Source organism: Nanorana parkeri, unplaced genomic scaffold (genome assembly GCF_000935625.1).
Source record: "Nanorana parkeri isolate BGI_ZX_2015 unplaced genomic scaffold, ASM93562v1 scaffold13, whole genome shotgun sequence".
Taxonomy (NCBI): domain Eukaryota; kingdom Metazoa; phylum Chordata; class Amphibia; order Anura; family Dicroglossidae; genus Nanorana; species Nanorana parkeri.
The window spans coordinates 830,819-849,646 of record NW_017306281.1 but is presented as its reverse complement, the minus strand read 5'-3'; the positions used below and the strand labels follow the sequence as shown (position 1 = coordinate 849,646).

General features: G+C 40.9%; 1 protein-coding gene across 1 annotated transcript in view; it reads right to left on the bottom strand.

The window, feature by feature from the left end:
* The window catches only part of SETD1B (SET domain containing 1B), a 49,359-nt gene extending 31,253 nt beyond the window's left edge, over positions 1–18,106 (bottom strand). Inside the window, exons 1-4 of the mRNA XM_018556765.1 lie at positions 18,032–18,106; positions 17,677–17,831; positions 17,375–17,473; positions 16,776–17,046 (exon numbers count right to left, since the gene is read on the bottom strand). Coding sequence (XP_018412267.1) covers positions 16,776–17,046; positions 17,375–17,473; positions 17,677–17,831; positions 18,032–18,104 — 598 coding nt within the window. The 5' untranslated portion in view covers positions 18,105–18,106. The remainder of the gene's footprint in view (positions 1–16,775; positions 17,047–17,374; positions 17,474–17,676; positions 17,832–18,031) is intronic.
* Between the last annotated feature and the right edge of the window lie 722 nt (positions 18,107–18,828).

Below are 18,828 nucleotides of genomic sequence, written 5' to 3'. Positions count from 1 at the left end.
GTTGTTATAAATGCAGAAAACACGGGCAAGTAAAAAAGTTTCTGTGGAAGGTTCACAAAAGAACCTTTGTAAATAAATGTTGTAAATGTGCAAGAAGATATTAGCACGCAGTCAGTTAAGTAAAGCTCCAAATCAACTTAATACAAATCAAAGATTACAGCAAATGTCAACACAGATTATTTGATTCTGTTCCATAAAATTTGAATTAAAAGGAAACCTGTAACAAGGAGTAGAGTGGCTTCCACTGTTGCCATCCGTTTTGTAAAAATTAGGGATGCACCGATACTTTGAGTACCAATGCCGATACTTGGCATTTTCACGAGAACCACCAGGGTTGCAGCAGTTGCAGCTGGGAACTGGACCATGGTTCTGGAGCACCACTACTGTCCTGAAATCATTAGTCGATATTGTTTTAGAGAAACTGTCACATGACAATAAACAAAAATGTATCAGTACTTGTAAGTACTTGGGCAAGTATCAGTACTTGTACCCGCAAAACTGGTATCGGTGCATCCCTTTATTTATATTTATAAAAACAAAATCATATATTAAAGCAGAGATGTACAAATCTCAGGAGTTTCGTGCGCTCCTTACAAATGACAGCTGCCTCCTAATGTTTGAAAAGTAAAAATACTAGTGGCCTGACTGTCATGTGAATTCAATGTTTTCTGATGCATTGACCTAGAACAAATGTGCAGATCCTGACATCACTTTCTAATCGGTATGCTCGTTCCTGGTCAATGACTTGGAAAGTACTGAAGCCAGAAACAGGTGGGCAGCTAGCATTCTCACCAATGGCAGCCCCTGTATTTCTCTCAGTACAAATTTCTTTTAAAAACACAGCTCCTGGACGAAAATAATACTGACACTTAACCTATTTTCTGTCTCCTCTCTTACTAACTTGTCCCTTGCCTGTATTTTAGGCTAAGAGAATCTTCCACACTGGACTTGCATAGTCAATTAGCTATAACAAGAGCTCTATTTGCAGCATGCAGAACGGTGGTTCTCAAGTGGATCTCTAAAAGGTGCCCATACACTGCTCGATTCTCGTACGAGAATCGCGGGAAATCCCACGATCGTACGAGAATCGAGCAGTGTGAATGAAGACGTGCGACCGTTTCTACTGTACGGTCGCACGTCTTTTGTCTAAGGAGCACGCTAGAAAACCGTACGATTTTTGGCTGGTTTGAACGGGTTTTCGGGAGACAAATGCCGAACGGGCCGGTGTGCGCACGCGCACACTGCCCTTCACCATTGCGGTTGTCGGAAGCCCGCCCTTCAGGGGGCGGGCTTGCGATGATCGAGAGTACGATCTGCCTGTCCAAGATGGGCAGATCGTACGTTTTTTTTTAATTACTTTACAACCATCGCAAGACTAAGGTCTTGCGATGGTTGTAAAGTGTATGGCCACCTTAACACTCCTCCATCGACTGATGCATGGATGTCGGCGTTAGACAGGATCATTGCATTAAAAAAAATTACATACCAAATTACAGGGGTCGTGAATAAACTCTACCCTATGCTCCTGGTGGCTGGACATCTGTGCTTCCCACTCGGCTAGTCCCCCACTACCATCCCCCATAAAAACTAATGTCTTAAACTCAATGGAGGCAAGAAGAGCCATGTATTGCCTTGTCCTGTCTCTCTCTATTGCTCTCATTTTTGGGTAATCTCGGTTTAATGACCTTGCTGGTTTGCCTTCCCCTGCGTGGTTGGGTTATCTATGAATTCTCCTAATCCTTTCTTCAATTGTACTCATCTCTGAAACTACCAACAGCTGTAAAGTATACTGCTCACAATACTTGTTCATATGTTTACTCTGTAATGATTAACACTCCCGAGTGGTAGAAGAGAGTCCGTCTCCTTTTTCATGTACTCCCAATGTGATGGCTTTTTGTACTTTTGTAGTTCAAGATTATAGGATTTATTATATAGATGTGTGACTTACAAAATGAACAATAATAATAATCATCATTTAAAAAAAAAAAATCAAATTTAACAAAAACACACATTTGCTGAAATCTATCTAAATCAGTGCCATGTGAAGACAGATCACATGATTATAGTAAAGTCTTAGTATCTTTTTAGCCTTCATTTAGGTGTGCAGTACGGTTAACCAAAACATTGTCAGGGGTGCCACATTTTATAAAACAAAGGGCACATAATTTGATCTCAAGCTCTGCATAGCCTTTTGAAGGGGCTAATAAACCAGAATGGGAGGGGAATGAGAATTCTGTAAAAACGTGCCAAAAAGTTCTGTTGCCATGGCTGCAAGGAAAAGAACCTTTTGGCAGTTAAATACTGCTGGCTGCAGACTGAAATTAAGAGGTAACTTCTAATGACATGGCTTATGTAGCAAATGTACATTTAATCAAGTTTCCTTTAAAATAGCAAAGAAAAAAACCAAAACAAAAAAACACATGCATGCTTGTTGTAAAGGTTGTATGAGAAATATTGACACACTCATTTCTACTACATCTAAAATGTACAAACCAAGCTGATATATTGTTCCCATTACAGAAATGAGCCAAGGCTATCTGCTACCAAAAGCAGCAACACTGTCTAACTGGATTAAATTGCAGATATGGGGTAACCAGTAAATTCATGGTTTAGCCGGCATTGCCCTGCATTGTCAGTATATCTATTGCACATTTGATTAGAAGGAAAATGCCCAAACCTTCAGGCAGGTTATTTTCGAACAGATGAAAGGCCTCAGTTGACACCTGTCTGGCTTTCAAGTGTAAAAGCTACATTTTCCTGTGGCTCTCAGTCATAAATGACAATAAAAATGACTAAATGTTTAAAAGAGAAGAGCTCTGATACAAGCACTATGTAGAGGGATTTCAAGGAGGGATTGGACTTGGTTATGTGCCACATTAACAGACCTTTTAACATTCAGTATTTTACAAAATAATCACTCAATAATAAAAAAGAAAAATTACATTGTACTTATTTTAGTACACGAATTTGACCAGAACCCCAGTTTACCAACTACATACAATAACATGTCAAAGTCAAATCATAAGGCCCTGTGTCCTCATGGGAATTTCTAATCTTAGCCTGTAAAAGCAAATGTCTATTTTTGTTGGACATATATATTAATGACCACATTTACCTCACAGCATAACTGCACTTATACTAGGAGTTATACATTTGTGTATTTAACTGAAAATAATTCATGTTTCTAACAGCATGGCTTGGTCAATATTTAGGTCCTACTCTGCTGTGAACAAAATGCTGGCCACCACTTGAGGGTAATATTTGCCGGTGACCGATCAGAGGTACATTGGAGTGAATGAGACCCCTTTCTCCCCACAGCAACTTTTTGGCAGCATAGCAATTTATACACCTGCAATCAGAAGACTGCAATCCCCAATGCTGAAAATAGGACTTATCTTTGGGAAAAATAACTTTGTACACTGTCATGTTTTCAGAGACTGCAGGGACAGCAGAAATACATAGGTCACAGTGAAAGTAAATTAAAGCAATTGTTGATGTAAACTTTACAAGTATACTTGGTTGGGCTTACATAATTTTGTTATTGTATTAAATATAATAAATATACAACGTTACCACTAGAGGGAGCTCTTGATTTCACATCAACAATTAACTAGGCTCCCTGCTTCTGTTTTCTGCCATAGGCAGCCAAAGCCTCCATGAAAATGCCAGTAGAGACAGTTACGTCTTTTGTATGGAACCCAACCTCACAGGAAATGTATAGAACACCTCCCTGTTCCTCTGACTTCCCTACTGGCTACAACGTGCAAAAAGCCTCTATACTGAGTGTTCCTGTCCATTCATAACTTGTGGAGATAGTACGGTTTACCATGTCCACAATCAAGACGGTTTACCATGTCCACAATCATGAATGGACAGGAGTTGATGTAGATCACTTCCCATTCATTCATAATTGGGGACACAGTAAACATACTCTGTCCTCAATTATTTACAAGCAGTCAGCGATCACTGATTGCCGAGTGCTTGAACCCGCTCCCCATCCTGACTCGCTATCACAGGAGGCTGAGTGAGCAGTGCGGGGAGCAGAGCTCGGTCTCCTGTGACAGCGGACTCCTCCCCCCGTACTGCAGGCCTGTCTCCTGTGACAGCTGACAGGGAAGACACAAAGCAGCGCCCAGCAGGGAGGAGAGAAACCAGGCATGCACCGCAATTTCGTCCGAAAGATGGCACTTTTGGCCGATATGTTTCGGCAGTGGAAATTTCGGTGCATCTCTATTATTTTGTTTGCAGAAGTATTGTACATCAAACAATTGCCTTTTTGTTTTGTTTTTATTTTTTTTATACAGTGCTGGTTTTCACCTTGTTTATCCTTTGTTGTGTCTCTTCATATTTTATGTACATGCACTTCAAAAAAGGCAACATTGCATTTTTTCAGGGATGGCAGGAAACCAAGCAAAATTTGTGTTTAAATGGTCACACATAGGGGATGATTTACTAACCTAAACACACACACACACACAACAGGTGTGTGTGATTTTCACACAGCAAAACTTATTTATCAACCAAAAAGTCTCTAAAAGCATATTTCCACTAATGCCATATATGGAAAAATCATGCACATGATGCATATATAATGCTGCTTCACAGTTTAGACAAAAATGGTTAGCTCATGCATTTACATTCCTTGCATTCATCAACGCAAGCAACACAACATAGAGCTAATTTACCCAACATCACCTTGGAATTCCTTCAGGGCTTTGCACAACACACCTGCTGGGTGTGTACACATTACGAAGGTGTTTAAATTCCACCCATAGATCATGCTGGGAGGGAACACACTGCAGAGGTGTATACACGTTCGTGGTGTGTTTATAAGGTTAGTAAATCAACCCCATAGTGTCAATAAGAAGTTGTGTGACAAGGCGACAATGCAGACGCACATATGGGTGACAGCGATGAAGCAGACAATAGTTTAATTTTCTACAAATCCGTTTAATATTGTATTGATAAATTGATAATTAACTACTTGCTGACTGGGGTGTTAAACCCCCTTCCTGCTCAGGCCATTTTTCAGTATTTAGCGCAGCGGTACTTTGACATTTATTCTGTCATGCAACGCTGTACTGAAATTAATTTTATACCATTTTTTGGGGACACATTGAGCTTTCTTTTGGTGGTATTTAATCACCACTGGGGATTTATGTTTTACTATACAATGAAAAAAGTACCGAAAACTTTGAAAAACAACCTGTTTTCTCCTGCATTATGCTATAAAACATTATTACCCAATTTTCTGGTAAAATATAAAAGACGGGGTTACATCGTGTAAATAGACACCAAATATGTCAAGCAAAAAAACTACCAAACCTAAAATCGACCATAGGCGACGCTTTAAAGGCTTTTACTGCTCATCAGTTTAGTGTCATCAGTGATTGATGGCCCTAGAATTATTGATCACACTCCGACGTTCGTGGCGATATGCAACATTTGTGACATAATCGTTGTTTTCGCACATAAGCGCACGTGGCGCGTAGTTACATTTATATGTGCGTGCACATGGAAGACTTACATTTTTTGGGGGTGTTTTTTTGGGGGGCGATCAACAGTCACACAATTGCTCAGCTCTCTGTATATAGAGCCAACGTGTGACAGCTGCAGAGTCCCACACCACTCCTAAGTATTGGGAAGAGTATGTTTTACTCTCCCAATACTCCTACTTTAAGTATGTATAGTCTGGACACAAGTTCACTTAAAATCTGCACTCCAGGCAGCTAGTGATGATAACCAATAGCAGCATCTGTTGCTGGTCTCACTGCAAGGTTTTATGCTCAGTTTGGTGATCAGAGTGATTGGTGGCTTTGTGTTCACCAATATCCTTGTGGCTGTGTACCTGGAGCATTCAGTGCCAGAGTTGCACCTGTGCTCAGTGAGCAGGAGGTCAGGTTGTGCCTGATCTCCATCTACAACACATTGACATCAGATATCTCCTGATATCACATTAGAAAGGACCAGTCATCCCATGTGTATACTATCGCCAGAGTCACTTCCCTGGCCATGCAGTGCGGCAGAGATGGGGGGGGGAAACAAACAAAGCCGGATAGTAATAAAAATGTTTTGAACATGTATATTTAGCAGTTTGGCTGCCAAGCTTAAAATGATTATTGCACTCTTAAATATATTTAGAGACAACAACAACTTTGGAAACTCGTGCTCTCTACATCTACAGTAATCTCTTATGCCTTCCTTGTTCCCGTTGCTGGTATGCACACATGCATATTTCTACAAAACTTCAGAGAAGAATGCGGACAGCCTGAATATAATAAAAGCAGTTTGGCCTGGACCTGTGATGACACCTCTCAAAGCAAAAGAAAAGACAGATAAAAAAAAAAAAATAACTATAGTTTCCCTATAAAACAGTCTCAACTGTACAATAAAATAAGAAGATTATATGGTGAATAAAAGAAGACTGCGAGCAAAGTGATAGGCAAAATGTAGAATTTTGATTGGAGGATTTCTATACATACAGACCAGACATGTCAATCAGGTGTTTTTTTGGCCACATGCTCTAGTATCTAGTAGGCCCTCATCCAGTCTAAAGATTTAAATTAAATGAAGTGCAAAAGCTTTTTAGAACTCATTATAATGATAAATCTTTTCATAATTTGTAATGGTTTTTAGATAGTTGGCATGCAAATATCTAATATACGCTGTAACAAAATTATAAGGTGCTGGCCTTAGTAGAACTACAGTGGTCTCCTTCTTGGGTTATCCTATCCAAATGTAGCTTCTGATTTCATCTGAATTTGACATTTGAACTTGATATAGGCAGTCAAATGCAGGACAGCCCTTGAGTATTTGGCAAATGAGAACCAAGCAAACAGTAACTTGAAGGATGCAAGAAAGTGGTTTGCACCAAATAGTAAAACTTTGCCCTTCTAATCCCAGCAGATTACTATTTTAGCAGACAAATGTAACTTGCATTTAACAGCTACTTCCCAGCATACTGAAAAGGTGTATGCATGTGATATTAAAGTGTTAAATCTTTGCTGAAAGTTTGATCATGAACCCATAAAACTACCCAATTACATAATGAAGCTATTATTTGCATTCATCAGTATTATTGTTGCTTTTGCGATAAAAAATTATGTATATGAAATAATACAACTTTACTAATCAAAGTAGAGTTTAGAGTAACTTCCAGAGATATCACTGCTGAATTAGTGTAAATGTATGCATCATGATAGTGTATTATAGAACTGCAAGGTACATCCCACTGCTCCCAGTAATCCTCTTTATAAAATGAGCAGATGGCAAAATACATTATGAAAAACCGTGGCCCCAATATAAAATTGAACAGCAGTGAACATTAGATTTGTCCTGAATTTGTATTCCCCTAAAATACCCCTAAAAACATCAGAAGTTGAAGGGAGTAATGTCACTTATGATATAACCTTTTTGTTAGGCTTCGTTCACACCTCTGTGATGCAGGAGTGTGTGTGTTCCCAAGTGTGATCCCACATCGTATGAGATTGCATAACACAATGCTAGGTGCGCTGTAGTTCCATTATTTTTCATTTTCCTCCTAGCCAACGCATGTGCATTGCATCGCACCACAACTCATGACAACATATTACCATGTGCTGTGGTGAGAGAAAGAAGAAAAAAAAAGCATCATGCACTTCTTTTAGCAGTCCATTCAAAGGATTGTGATGTAAAGGAGCTTTTTTCTAAAAGTCTAATTCTGGATAGTATGCATTAACTTGTGAATGTCACTTGCTGTAGTGTAAGAGTTAATACTGGCAAGCGTTAATCTAGCCTGAAACCACAGGCAATTTATTTACCCCATACCTTGATGACCCCCTTCATCACAGTCACTGGTAACTACCAGTATTGGTTTCCCTTGTGCTATATCTTGATGGAAAGAAGCACATGTCCCTGCAAACATATCAAAGAGCTGCTGAGAGTAGAGGACTGCTCAGCTACCAGTGTAGTAGAGTAAAAAGGCTGCAGTAAGCCATTCTGCTCACATCTAGCAGCCTCATTGAGCCTCTCTTCTGACTGTAAAAACACCTAGTCACAACTGACAGGAAGAGTGTGCAGCAGATAGAGTAGTGGTGGTTTGTAAGATGCATCTACAGCTAAAACATTGTTTTCAGTTTTTGATAAAAGTGGGGAAGAGATGGAACCAATGTCAGGTTTTGCCATCAGAGGCTCTGTTAGAAATTATTCCCTGCACTTCCTTTTTCCGAAAAAGAAGTGAGAGAGTAGCTTCCGCAGAAAACAGACAATAAAAAGTTTATTGAGGACATTTTCCTTCAATTCCTCTTTGGTGAAAAGGTTGTCCCTGGGACAGCAAGTAAGGTGAAATCCTTCTAATGCATTCCTGGACAGCAATACAATCTGACAAGGGTTCCATCTCTACTTTATCCAAAACTTACAAAAATGGCTATAGATAACCTTTAAACAAATAACAATGTTCGTATAATAAAAAACACATTGCAGGCTCTCGCCACCATTTTTGTAAGCTTTAGTAAAGTCAAGAGAAATAAAATCTGTGTTTTTCTGTCAGTATTAGACATTTCCAACTGGCACCGGGTCATTCCACCTCACAATCTGGTCTAGGTAATTGCCTCTGCCTCTCTCCTAGCAAGCTCTCTAGCTACCCAAATGTGTCTGTGCTGCCAATCAAAATGTGCTATTACTCGCCAATGATCTTCTGATTAGAACCAAAGTCAAGTCACAACCCATTCCAAACATGTCTACTACCCAATTTTAATCCCCGCCCATAATTTCAGAAACACAGACATGGAGACATCAGCCATCATTGCAACGAGTAGTAAAGGAAGGGGAAGATGCACAGCCAGCAGAGGCTGGAGAATCTGCAATCCCCAAAGAGATGTATTCTGGAGCTCCAGACCCATCAAAAGTCTGTCTTTACTAACTACTGAACTAGATGTATGTTTAAATCCCAGAACAATATCTTGTGGAAAACAATATGTACAAACTCCACTGTTGGTCTGGAGCAATAATTACTACTGACTGGACTTGGCACTTTACCAAGCCAGAAAGAGTGGGAGTGGGCAGCCACATAAAGGGGTGCAATGCAAGGCAGAGCAAAGATTAGAGGGGTCAGACAGCCAACCAGAGGCTGATGACAGCACAGTGAGTGGTGCAAAAAAAAGAAATGCGTTGAAGAATTATCAGCTATTTGCAGAAGGGTATTCAGAAAGGATCAAACATACAGAAGAGTTATTTTTCAATGGTCATGCGAATCTAGGAGAGCAGGAAGTGACATCACGATCACAATCCTCTTCTACAAAAGCATAATTAACTTATCTAGGGTGAGAAAGACAGCAAAATAAAAAATATAGCTGGACATGGCCTTATTTCTTATATACAACAAATATATACAGGGATTCCGGGAAACGTGATTTAAGAAATACCAACACTGCCATTTCTGTCCACCTCCTGATCCTCTGACTCTAATACATTTTGTGTCTATGACCTTGAACAAATATGTAGCCATTGAAATCAGCACTCCAGTCCATCCATACTTGCTGTGAGAACGTGGTGTTGATCTGCTAACGGAGTACAGCAGGTCCACTGTAAAAAGTGCATGTTCACTTCGCTTACTGATCCAATTACCCAATAAAACTGTCACAGGTCGGCTTAGTAGATTGACATAATTGTCGGGATCCGCTTCAGCTGCGGCGTCACAGTATACCGCGAGCAGCAGCTCGGGGTATACTGTGGCGTCTCAGTATACCACGAGCTACAGCTCACGGTATACTGGGCCTAGGGTGACGGGAGGACGCTAGTTTGTGTCCTCCCGTTACCCTAAGGAGAACTATGGGGAAAGGTCCTGACCCCATAGTTCTCCTTTAATATGCTTATCCTAGTCTAATGTCAAATTTTTCTCATCATCCACACGAGAGTTTTTCACTTCTAGATCCAAGCCCACTGAAATCTCTTAGAAAGCACACTTTGCAGAGTGTGCCAATAGTTTGGAGGGTGCATAGCACAAGATTAATGGCAAGAGACTGCAATTCCTCCCAAAAACACTGAATTCCTTGTTTAATATATCCATAAAGGGTCAAGAAAAATGATATGATGTAAATAAAGAAGCTTTGCTAATCAATTATTGTGGAACGGTTTCCTAGATTAACCCAGAGTCATTGCTAGCATTACAAGTTTGCTACATGATATTATGTGGAGTTGCCTTTTAGGCATGAATGCAAATTCTGCTTCATAGAAATACAACCAACCAATCTCAGCTGGCAGTCTAAAAGAATGCTAATAAAAAGGACAAAAGTTTAAAAACAGCCCAATGAAGCAGCATAACATTCACTACATAGTTCAATCCAATATGTACAAATGATGCTCTACTTCTGCTACAGAAGCAAACCTCTCATGTCAGGCTTACACATTATTCAGTTAGTTAAAGCGTTAAAGACAAAAGTGGACAACAAAGGAAAAAAAATGCACTGCACAGCAAAAGATTTGTTACAAAACAGAAAACTATCATGTATATGCCTGTTCAGCCTCAGGAGCTGCTTTTGGAAGACATTTTATTTTGATGCAGATGGGATGTACTTAGTTCAGTGGTGTCACAAGGGGGGTGCGGCCCGCACCCGGGTGCCACCATTGGAGGGGTGACACCAAAATGACTAATAGTCATTTTGGTGTCAACCCTTTTGAAAAATCGGACACTCGGTCACGGACTGAGAGCCCGACAGTGTCAGGCGAGAGCAGGGGACACGGTGGCATACCTCATCCCACCGGATGAACGTCCCCTCCTCTCTCTGCTGGCGTCCATCACCAAGATGGCTGCCGGCGTCCATCACCAAGATGGCCGCCGGCAGGCGTCAATAAGTTGACCGCGTATGCGCAATGACGTCACGGTGGGGTGTCACCCGGTCTCAGCTCTGGGTGTCACCCAGCCTCGGGACGCCTCTGATTTAGTTGACTTAAAAAGTGACAAACTGAAGAGTCAAATCTTAAAATACATTCGAGTACATTAACTATTAACAAAAATGTATCTTATTTACGGTGTGAACCGCTCTGCTATCACAGTTTTGACAGTTCTGTACAGAGCCTGTGCACTGGCTTTGTTTTGATACAAGTTTCTATGAAGCATAGAAACTTGTAGCAAAATTTTGAAACATTGTATCAGACTTCTGATCAGAAGTCTTTACTGACATCTAATCCTGAAATGCTGCAGAATCAGCATGCCAGGAATCAGTGTCGCGAAGGTTATTATTGGCTGGGTTTGGAGCAGCCTAATAATCAAAAATATTTAAAAATTATTATATTATAAAAGCAGTAATAGTGACTGCTTTCTTACAATGAAAATCTGCAGCTCAGCTGCAGATTTGTTCTTCACCCTAAGGGGTTAATTTTTTTAATTTAACCCCCTCATGATGGCAATGTTCAAAGTAAGTCACTGTCACTAAGTGTGACAGTGACATTGTATTCCACCTTTCTAACCTGGTGACCACTATAAGCTTTTAGAGAAAATTTTTTTTAGTTTTAGGCCAAGTAAAAAAAAAAATTCAAATCCTAGGGATGTGAGGTGTTTCTAAATAAAGGACAAACAAATATATGTATTTTAATGGTCTGTTTTTTTTAGCTGTGTTTTTTTTCTAACTATATTATATATAATATTTTATTCATTCTAAGTGAGGCGTTGGGCACACACATGTGATCTAAATATCTGTCCCTATCTGTCCTCTAAAAAACAATATATACTATATTGCCAAAAGTATTGGGACGCCTGCCTTCACACGCACATGAACTTTAATGGCATCCTAGTCTTAGTCCGTAGGGTTCAGTATTGAGTTGGCCCACCCTTTGCAGCTATAAAAGCTTCAACTCTTCTGGGGAGGCGTCCACAAGGTTTAGGAGTGTGTCTATGGGAATGTATGACCATCTGTGAGGTCAGGTACTGATGTTGGATGAGAAGGCCTGGCTGGCAGTCTCCACTCTAATTCATCCCAAAGGTGTTCTATCGGGTTCAGGTCAGGACTCTGTGCAGTCCAGTCAAGTTCCTCCACTCCAAAATGGGGATGGCCCCTTCCTGTTCCAACATGACTGCGCACCAGTGCACAAAGCAAGGTCCATAAAGACATGGATGGTCTTGTCAGATTTTCAAATATTTAATGAAATACTTAATTTTGGTAGTTTGAAGCTACATAATTTAAATCATTTAAGCATTTATATAGGTTATTGCTTCTAACAATAAGTAAAAATCACTGTTCTTTAAAGTTAATATTCTGCTATTGTTTTCAGCATGCACACAATCAGAGTCTTACTAGGTTTCTACAGAAATGCATAAATGTGTTTTACAGCTACAAAAATATGTGTTCATGGAATAAACTATGTAGTCTATTAAGTAAAATGATTATTAAAAAACATACCTATCAACTAAAAGAAGTGGGTCAGTTTATGTGGAACTGAGAGGTTACACTGCAGTGCCATTTCATCCCATAATAAAAATGTTGTGAACGTGGAACCATTAGCAAGCCTTTTGGTAGCTGCTGCAGCATGAGAGTACCAAACTTAAGGTTAATTATAGCAGATGCAAAAAGCAATAGAGCAAAATAGCTCACATGGACCTACATGGCAGTGCACCTCAGCATAAAATAACGCACTGTAATGCACTACAATGCATCAAAGTGCATCGAGATAGGAAGAAAAGGATCAGGTCCACTTTGCAGTGCACTGGGGTACATTGGCAGCCCACTCAAAATGAACAGAGTGCCTTAACGCATTGCACAGGAACATAATGGTAAATTTTAATTGTACAATTCCAGTTAGGTTTACCAACTAGTATATCATGCAAGAGCCTACCTAAAGGGGTAAATGCTCACAGTACAAAGCTGTTCCCAGAACTAACAGAGCTTGTACAAATCCAACTGCAACATACGTTATGATATTTACAGCTATCTCCACCACCTTCATACAAACTTGAACACAAGCATATTTTAGGATTGTAGATGTAATTCAGATTAAAAGTAGTTCTTTTGGTGGAAATGAAACCTGGTACCTAAGTGCTACAAGCCAAGAGTACAAACCACCTAGCCACAGTGCTGTCCAACCACTCAAGAACATCTGCCTGCCTAAACTTACGCGCTAAAGTATGATCGTTCGTTAATCAGATGCCAAGAACCACCACTGCCCTTACAAAATGTTAACTAAATGAGTCCAGTAGTATTACGGCACTCTTTAAACCCGTAAGCAATGTTAATCTACTGACTGGTAACCTCATATGGCTAAAACAGAGACTGTGGCCCTGTAAACCATGGTCTCAGTAGAAGTCAGTTTATACGACTGAGTGGAAACATATTTGCCTGTTGTCACCTATCATTTAAATGGTATTCTATGTGCTACAATAAAATTGTAGGTCACTGGGACAAGTGAAAACACTCTAGCAAATTAAAGGATTACTTCTCGCAGAAATAGCACCACATGTCCACCATTAACAAACTGAAACCTCTTAAAATTTAAAAAAGAAGTCCTTGGAAGAGCTTATTTTGTGCCATGAAAAACAGGGTACATGCGGAGTCATAAACTGATTAATGTTAATACCAGTTATGTTATCCAAACTACATTCTTGAGGGAAAATGATTACAAAATTTACTTTTTGATGCACCGAACAGATACAAGCCATGCACATTGCAGAGGCTATAGCACACAGCCTCCGGTATAGTAACACACATCATAGGTACAAGTGCACAGCCCTCAGAGCTGCTGTCAAACAGCAGTGGGGGTGTTTGACAAGTGTCCAGCTTTTACTGTGGAGACACAGGCTGAATGTGCTGGTGCATAGTGCAGTCTGCCTGCAAATCTTGGGAGAGCACAGCACAGGGAGCAGTGTTGTCACCCTATGACAGGGAGTACCCTTGCTGTTAGGATCCTAAGGTACAATTGGAAAGACTATGCAAGTTAAGACAAAATTAAATAAATGAGCTTTATGTGAATAAAGTCAGAGGTTAAATTGTGACTGTACAATGAAATGCTGGAAGGTTATATTTTTACTTTCACAAAAGGGTGAAAAGTTTGAAGAGGGCAGGAGAAGTGAACAGTCTAGGACAACATCACTGAACTGGAAAGTGAGTTGAATTGGAGAATTTTGCCAAATCAGATATGTTGTCCTAGATTGTTCACTTCTCCTGCCTTCTCCAAACTCTTCACCCTTGTGTGAATAACCCTGTAAATGTTTTGAAATGGTTCAGTCATATTTAAACTTCTGATAGGACTATAAGAGATGATTTCATTGTTTTTATTATCTTTACTCTCTAAAGTTGTATATTATGGGATACTTAGTAACGTTACTGTTTTTATAAATCAGTGAAACCTTTCCAATTCATTTTTACAGCATGCATGTATGGGCACTCACAATGCTTTTGGTAAGCCTATACTCTGCTCCATCATGAAATGGGGTTCATTCACATAACACAGGTTATGTAAATGTATTATTTATTTCCCATCTGTATTCTTTCTGCATAGCAGCCAAAAGGACTCAATGAACGTCATTGTAGTGGCAACTTAACACTACACAAAACTCAATGCAAGTCCTGGGATGGACCCTTCCTTACATATGACCCAAACTAGTTCTTTTGCATAGCTTTTTTGATTTAACCACACACTCAGGAATCTGTCATAAACCAAACACGTACACCATGTGACTTTTGCATACCTTTTTTTAATGTGACCGCACACTCTGGAATCTGTCGCAAACCAAACATGTACACTGTGTGTGTACCCAAAAAAAAAAAGGGATCAGTCTTTTCAACTTTGTGGATCTCTTGCAGGTACCAGTCTCTCAATGCAACTGTTCACACACATTTACAGAAATCAAACAATATTTTCCCTGATATGGCCACTTTTATAACCTGCTCGATCTAAGGCCCATTGTCTATTTATTGGAAATTCCATTATTGTACTTTATTGTGGATGGCAACCTTTCTATTGAAGAGCACAATAAGTTCAAGCTGCCTGGGTCAAAACTAAGATTACCATCATATCTTCTATTAAGAATACAAACGTTTCTACTTGAACGAAATCCAATGAGATGTATAAATATACACACACTGATATACTCATTGTGTGTGTGTGTTAGATTATATATCTATATATAGATCTATATCTATATATAGATCTATATCCATATATATATACACACACACACACACACACACACACACACACACACACACTGAATTTCAAATAAACAGTGTTATAGTACCACTGATCCTCCTTAAGAGACAGAGTTCCAAAGAAACTTTAGTGAACACATACAGTGTGCAGGTACCACTATCCTCAAAACTGAACACATACATTAACCATTTTTGAATGATTTTTATTTTTTGAAATTGAAAAGATGAGGTGTATGTTTGCAGGACTGACTGATAGTAAAGGGAGTGAAATAAGAATGTCACAAACTCCTAACTGCTGATTACTTATTTTCTGTTTAGTATTAAAGTATCACAATAATGAATAAAGTGTCTTTAATAAAAAAAGAACAATGCACAACTATCAAACCTTACTAGAAAAGGAATCCGTACTTGGCACATGCAAGCTACTGTCCAGCTTAAAGGGACACTAAACTCAGGAGGCAAATCTTTCAAGTTCTTTAACATAAATGTATCTTATTTGTGTATCACTCAGCATAGATTCTCAAATCATCTCTGAATTGGTTCTGACACTGTCCTTCCCTCTGGACGGTGGATACTTTTGTTCCCCATGGTCCCTGTGTGTGTTGTAAAGTAGTCACCACTCCAAGACTGCTCCTGTGATGGACTACAATCACAATACAAATTAATAAACTAAACGTGACAGAGTCCATCACAGGAGCAAGCTTGGAGTGGTGACTACTTTACCACACACACAGGGACCATGATGAACAAAAGTAGCCACTCTACAGAAGGAAGGACAGCGTCAGCACCAATCCAGAGAAGATTTGAGGATCTACCGCCGAGTGATGCAAAAATAAGATACTTTTTTCTTAATAGTTCAGATACTTGAATGTATTTTTAAGATTTAACTCCTGAGTTTAGTGTCACTTTAAGACAAATAAATACTAAGCAGTAAGTGCAATTTGACTAAAATAAAAAAAAAACATGCAACAGTTATTAAGTGAAATCTATACCACCACAGAGATGTCAAAAACACCTAAAAGTGACAGATTTCTTACAACAGCCTACAATGTAACACTAAAATAGTAACAAACTATCACAGGGATGTTTTTAAAACATGCCATCAAGCACTACATAGAATGCTGATCATTTATATTTTGCATGAACAGAGAGGGCAATCAAACCAAAACAAAGCAGCAAAGAAAGCAAAACACCAGGCAACTCTCCTAGCAGTGTCCCCTTGTAACAATATCCCTGTTTGATTTGCATTTTCTAGCTTGTCACTTTGTGGAAGTGTGCATGCAAAACCAGATGAAAGAAAAAAAGAAAAAAAAAAACACACAAAATCGAGGTGGAGATATTGGCACACAGCTTCTAGCAAACAAGGTGTAAGACCATGAAGAAGAAAAAAAAGAAAGGTCGTTTTTGGAATAAAATTACAGGGAAACGTCAGAAGAACAAAGTTTTAATGACAGACAGCCCAGATCTCTAGTCTCCTAGCAACAGACAACACTTTCCACACGTGACTCTCAGGGTACAACAGAGACTGAAGCATGCACACACACATACATACATACATACAGCCTTCAGTGGGTTATTAATGAACAGGGAGCTGATCGGTACTGATCACCCCCAGGCCTGCCTTTTCCCCCCACCTGCACCAGATCAATCATCACCCACCTTTCGTGTCCAGCTCCACATGGATGATGTTGCCCATGACAGAAGTGTTGTGCAAATGCTTGACTGCATCCCTGGCGCCTGTCACGGTGGCAAAGATGACTTTGGCAATACCCAGATGTTTCTTGTTCTTGGGGTTGTACAGGATCTCCACCTCCTCCACCTCCCCGTATTTTTTGCACATGTCGCCCAGAAAGTTTTCCCGAATGTTGTCATTGAGTTTAGCAAAAGTCACTTGCTTGGGGGGTACTGGCCCGACATAAAACTCGTCGATCTGAGAAGAGATAGAAATAAAAAGAGGCTTTAGACACAAATCAATGCGGAGCATCCCATGGCGCTGCAGCAACAAGAAAGCTGTCAAAACTTCGCCGACTTGCTGAGCTCCTGCCGGCTAGAAGAGGATACAATGTAACGATCTGCCTAGGAGGACACAATGTCAATAGCATGTAGCCACTGCAAAACTTCATACTCATGATATCATTCGCTGTCGGTTTCATTTAGCGATACATCGGTACAGATCGTTAAAATAAAAACGGGAGGAGATCAGCAGCGGATCGTCCTCGCCCGGTGCCAGCGCTGGGATGGCAGCAGCTGTTAAATACCTTGAGCTTGGGCACAGGTAGATCCAGCTCTTTATTTTTGGTCCATATCCTTCCGATCCGGGGATCCCGGACTGTATCCACGGGGGGGACGCCCGAGTTCTGCAAATAAACACACAAGGCTGGCATTAATGGTTAACAGTGGATGGCATGGCACGCTTGTCAACATGCAGACATGGACCTTCCACTAGTACAGGGGATGATGTCCCCATCCAGGAAACAAGAGGCAGCACTGTGCACGGGACCTAGAGGAGGCATGCATCTTGACAGCTTGGAGCCCATGCGGGCACAAGGGGGGCACCTACGGGCATGCTGAAGTTGAGTCCATCATAGCGGTAGAGTTTGTGCTGGCCCTTCTTCAGAGCAGGGTCAATAATCAACTTGTAACTCCTCCAATGGTGACCTCTCTTCTCGCCAGAAGTGCCGGCTTGGTTGCCCGCCTCCATGCCGTTGATCCAGCCTGCAAGACATAAACAAGGGATGAATAGTGGGATCTAGAGGTGGAGAGGGGTGCTGATCAGACAGTGCTGGGGGGTGTACACACACACTGAGCCCCAGGCAGCTGATGGTCCCCCAAAGCTGCTTGCTGGACTATGGGGGAGAGCACACATTGCACACACACACATACACACATTGCACACACGCACGGTTCCAGCTCACTTGTGCTTTGCTTTCTGCCATGGTCTTCTGGGTTCTTGCTTTTCTCCCCGGGCTTGGCCTCCTTGAAAGACATGCCTGCCCGCCTTTCCCACACCCCCCCAACCCCTGCTCCCCTGCGCCCAGGGTCGTCTTCTTGCCCCGCAGGAAAGGCCGAGCCCGCTTCACAGAAGCCTGCCCAGGTTACATGACATGCTGTGGAGGGCACCCTGCCTGCTCCTTTTTGGCGAGCCAACACATATTGTGTGTGAGTGAGCTGCTTCTGCTCGCTCTGGGGCAGCCCACAATGCACCGCGGCCTCCACTGTCCTCCGCCTCCCTCCTCTGTCCCCAGCCAGTCAGTAGTCCCGGGAATCAGCCTTCCTCTTCACACTCGCACTTTCGCCTCGACACATTCCGTCTGCCAGGCGCAGAAAAAGAACCATCCTAAAAAAAATCAGGATCGTTGGCTTATCTTATTTTCTTACGTACATGGATTTATTGTTTTTTTATTACTAGGTATTGTTTATATGTATTGGTGTGACAATGCCCGTCCAGATCTAACGTGTTTTCCTTCAGGTTTCCTATGCCCGAATCGTTTTCTAGGTTGTTCGGGCGACGGGCATGCTAATTTGAATGAACTGTGTGCTTTAAATTGAAGAGTACTGCAGGGAATCCCCTTGTTGTGGAAGGAAAGCTGTGTGTGGAATCTGCTCGATAGATTTACATGGCGGCTCTAAACAGTCGCCAGACAAGATGGAAGTGACCGGGGTTGTAGCTGTTGGGTGGGAGGGAAGTCGCCATCCGTGTTTATGTCACAGC